Source organism: Hetaerina americana, unplaced genomic scaffold (assembly GCF_022747635.1).
Source record: "Hetaerina americana unplaced genomic scaffold, ioHetAmer1.1.p SCAF_15, whole genome shotgun sequence".
NCBI classification, from domain to species: Eukaryota; Metazoa; Arthropoda; class Insecta; order Odonata; family Calopterygidae; genus Hetaerina; species Hetaerina americana.
Window position 1 is genome coordinate 5,925,610 of NW_027286625.1, and position 4,553 is coordinate 5,930,162.

At 33.7% G+C, this 4,553-nt stretch overlaps 1 protein-coding gene across 1 annotated transcript; it reads left to right on the forward strand.

Moving 5' to 3' along the window:
* Positions 1-152: 152 nt before the first annotated feature.
* Positions 153-1,331, forward strand: LOC139686777 (mitochondrial import inner membrane translocase subunit TIM14). The gene is made up of 4 exons (XM_071583816.1): positions 153-237; positions 331-465; positions 531-641; positions 717-1,331. Exons 1-4 carry the CDS (start codon positions 235-237, stop codon positions 825-827), a joined length of 360 nt encoding a protein of 119 aa, XP_071439917.1. The 5' UTR covers positions 153-234; the 3' UTR covers positions 828-1,331.
* Positions 1,332-4,553: the final 3,222 nt, after the last annotated feature.

Sequence of the window (4,553 nt, forward strand, 5' to 3'; positions counted from 1 at the left end):
TCGATATTATCGTTTAATTACTCCGATTACAACAACCACCAACGGTAGGCTCTAATTCTCATCAAAACGGCGGGAAAACAGCGTAGACCGACTAGCGCTTCATGTTTTATCGGTGATATTGGAAACTAAAATAAACAAAGGAGTTTTGATTAGCGATAATTTACGTCATATGGGCACAACCAGTCGTTCAATTTTCATCGCGAGACTCCGCCGGGGGTTTTCTTATTTGGGCGTATGGTAAATATGAATTATTAATGCTATTAGATTTCTTATAAGCCTGTATTATACACTTAAAATTGTCGTAAATGTGTCGCTTAAACTTTCTGTTAGGCAAGTACCGCAGTTGTAGTGGGCCTCGGCCTTGTTGCAGTAGGAGTCGTTGGGAGGCAGGTTGTTCGAATGCTACCAAAAATGACTGAGAAAATGAATGAAGCCATGAAATCTCTGCCGAAAATGGATCCACAGGTAGATTAATTTTGGTATTTCGAGGTGTGATCATTAGAAAGATAATTAACAAATGCTTGGTGTAGTCTTTCGCCAACAGTAGGTATTACAAAGGAGGGTTTGAACCGAAAATGACGAAGAGGGAGGCATGTCTTATACTCGGTATCTCTCCTAGTGCCAGTAAAACAAAGATAAAAGTGAGTCCTTTAAATTCGTTATTTATGGTTTTTAATTACGCAATAGTGCTAATTCAATTGCATCACCAATTGCAGGAAGCCCATAAAAGATTGATGGCATTGAATCATCCAGACAGAGGAGGATCGCCTTTGATGGCGGCAAAAATCAACGAAGCTAAGGATTTATTAGATAGTGGCAAATTTTGATTCCACATGGTAGCCTTCGCATTGTAAATACTAAGAAAATTATAGTGAATCGAAATATTTCATGATATTCATGAAATAATTTCCCAAGTGTCAGTGAAGGTTGCCCTAGGAGTTTTGTTGATGGCAACTGAAATAATGTGATATGCGTTGTGGTGCGTAACAGTATGGGAATCTAGGGTTTACAGGTGAACGAACACGGATGGTGGTGCACCTCACCAACAGCCAGATGTGAACCAGCTGTTGCATAGCACGACTTTGCGTGCGACGATAAATCGAAATTTAATTAGCCTTTATAAGGTACTCAGAATAAATGGATACTATATTTATGTCTAAATTTGAGTTGCAGTTAATCTCCGCCGCAATCTGTAAAGTCATAAGAGCCAATACTAGGAAAATACAAAGTAAGAAATGGATGAACTGACTACATGGAATTTATTTTACCCATACAGCCTAATTTTACAATTGAAAATAGGAGAAAATAAATATTAAATTGTGACAAATTTCGACAGCAATATTTTTGTAAATAATTTTATTAAAACCTAAAAAGTGAAGACATAACAAATGACAATTACAGCAGGATTTACACTCTTTGATCAATGCAAGCACCACTAATTATATTACAAAACAATGTTTTTGCATTAAAATTTAATAGGTAAATATGTCCACAGATCATTGCATTTATGTGCTACAAGATGATATTAAATGGGAATATTTACATCACATTTATTAACATATAAGTTTCTACAATTTTCATAATGAATAAAATATTCCATTTATGTTGAGCACAAATCGTCATATGAGATCAAACTATACATATCTGAGCAGAGAAAAAAGTAATGAAGGGCTCAGTCACAATTATCCTAGGGCACATTTTCTGGCTATATCATATAAAACATTTTCTAAAATCTCATCTGAACAGTGATTGTTTCATCAAGGTGCCAATTTTATAATTAAATAGCATATCTACTAACAAGGTGCGGCAGAACCCTTCATTTACAATTGAGATCGTAATATATATTCTTGATTATTAATACAATGTGCTGAAACATCACAGTGAAAGGATCAATTCAAATGCACCATTAAGTTATCAAAATGCTGAGTAATAAAACTTTCATATTGGCATGTGGATTGAGATAATAATACATTCTAAGAATAAATTATCATGGGTTAAGGAACAAAGTATGCTTTTTTTTAACTTGGGAGGGAAACCTCATAATAATGGGCAAAGACACATGGGTATTTAGTATGTTTACAAGTACCCTAATACCTATATAAAGTCTCAGAAATGGAAGCCCCACCTCCATTTTTTCCCATACCATTTTTCTTCCGCGTATATTTTATCACTGTGCAAAAATTTACATTGTGAACATTACATATATAACTTAAGAGTTCATTTGTTATGCCACTGTTGCAAGAACGTTTTTAATGACACCCATAAAACAATTATTAGTAGGAATTGTTGCATGAATCTTTTCCGCCTACTTGATTATTATAAAATTCTGTATACATCCAGCTGCATTTTTAGAACACATTAAACACAAAGTTAATAATAAAAAATGAGTCACTATCTTCTAAAGGCACCAAACTGAACTATGGAAAAAATTATAGACTGGATGATTGTGAACTGATTACTTCTGATTCAAATAACATCATAGAGGGGTTAGTTTCTGTTCCAATTCTTACGTGCAACTGTGGCCTGGAGACAGCCACAATACTGCTATTTCTTGCCTGAGTTTTACTCTCAAAAATTACTACAAAGATAGAAATAGCATTAGGCCTTACAAATAACTTGAGTCACCACTCGATCTGGGTGGAATATTCATGCAGTCATCCAAAAAACCTAAGTATATTAGAACCTGCAACTGCAGCTATGATTCTGAAAGTCATTGGCATTTAATTTGCATATTCTAAAAGTTTTCTTCATAAATAAGATTAAAATATAATATGTAGAGTACATATATAAAATATTAACTTTATACAAACAGCTCTGTGAAGACACTGACATTAAAAGTTGTCAGGCAGAATTGAATATTTCATTGCGACTAAAAAAAGCTGTCAAAATTGATCAAGCACATAACTGAATGTTCCCAACAGTCTCAGATTCAACAATAAACCATTATCTCCTATGTTACAGATATTTCTCACGCCATATTTTCATATTAGGACATTTTGCAAATGCTAATTCATTAAATGATTCATTCAATGGCAGAATTTTTGATGAAAATCGCGCTCTTATCTTTTTCAAATAATGAATATAGGAACCAATACAAATATTGATTGAAGCATGGGGTGTTCTACTCCTTTAAGTGGTAGAGAACAGGACCAATTGTCTCCGGTTTCAAAGTTTTAGCAATATTTCCAATTACTGGTCACTAGTCAAATTACAGAATACTTGCTCAGTATTATTACCCTGTTATATTAATTAAAGTGCAAAGTAAGGCATGAATAATCCACATTAGTCAAACTAAAGGAAGGTATTAATGGGTGAGAGTAGAGGCCACCCTGAAGGCAAAGCCTCAAGGTGGAACAAATTCATTGTTCATGGGGGTATTTCCTGTATCACTATGGAGTTGTAATAACCTCAAAATTGCACAGAATTTACAGATGGGATTGTGCAAAGGTATCCATTCGAATTTGATCCCAAGACCCTCCAGTCAGTATCCAAATGCCCTAGATACTATGCTACTACTTTCCCTAAATTATACTACCAGTTAGCTTAATGAGGTGAGATGATAATTGCAAATAAGTTCCTTCCACACAATATTATTGTTACTATTTCTGAGAGACATCCTAACTGCTCATCATAAAAGGCACAGGTCTAACCTTGTATACATCATTCAAATAATAACGAAGCTGAAAATTCAAGACCACAGACATGACAATGCTGGAAATTTTTAATTTCCTGTTTGAGAAGGCAACCTGATTATTATCAATGTAGTTGTAAACCAATGTCTTAGAGAGGGGTAAATAAATATCAATTATGTAATTGTAATATTAGATACAATGAATTATTGAAGAGGCGATGTCTACAATGGTATTAGGTAGGGTTTCCATATTAAAAGTTCAGCCACTAAGCAAATAATATTTAATATTGGAGAATGGAAAAAATTACCAGTTCTTTTTTCAATACCAGCAAGTAGTGAGATTAATTCTAATGTAAGGTAAAAGGCATTCAGGATTCCAAACAAAATATATCGCACTTGTTACTGGATACTTAAAAACAAGCCATTAAAAATATATAGGCCTGCTATATGTACGTAGATACATTCATTGACAGGCATAACATAAAAATAATATATGTTAAATAGAAAAACAATGTTTTCATTACCTACAGGTAATATGATACAGGTTCACAAAAATTGGCCATACAAGATCTCTCTTCAGAGGTGTAAATGCAAGAAAGTAAAAAAATCTTAACAAAATGTAAAATATATACAGGACCTGTACCTTGATTCAACCCTGAATTTGATACGCCATCATAAAAGAAAATGATCATCAATCTAAATTACTTTAAATGTAGAGCTGTTGTCCACTTGCATTAGACTCAAGTGTCATCCAAATATAACAGGCAAACCTTCATTAAAACACCTGACATTGAAATTGAGAGGAAAATATACTAATAATCAGATGTCTCCTTTTTATAATGAACTACTCCAGCAGTACACCTCGAGTGCTGATGACGCTTGTTTGATTCTTTACTAAGAAACAATGTGATAACACTATTAA

What these genes read in the sequence shown, in the direction of transcription:
- LOC139686777 (XM_071583816.1), top strand. An exon ending in TGCCGAAAATGGATCCACAG is followed by an intron (nt 466 to 530) that starts GTAGATTAATTT and finishes TGCTTGGTGTAG; the next exon opens with TCTTTCGCCAACAGTAGGTA. An exon ending in CCAGTAAAACAAAGATAAAA is followed by an intron (nt 642 to 716) that starts GTGAGTCCTTTA and finishes CACCAATTGCAG; the next exon opens with GAAGCCCATAAAAGATTGAT.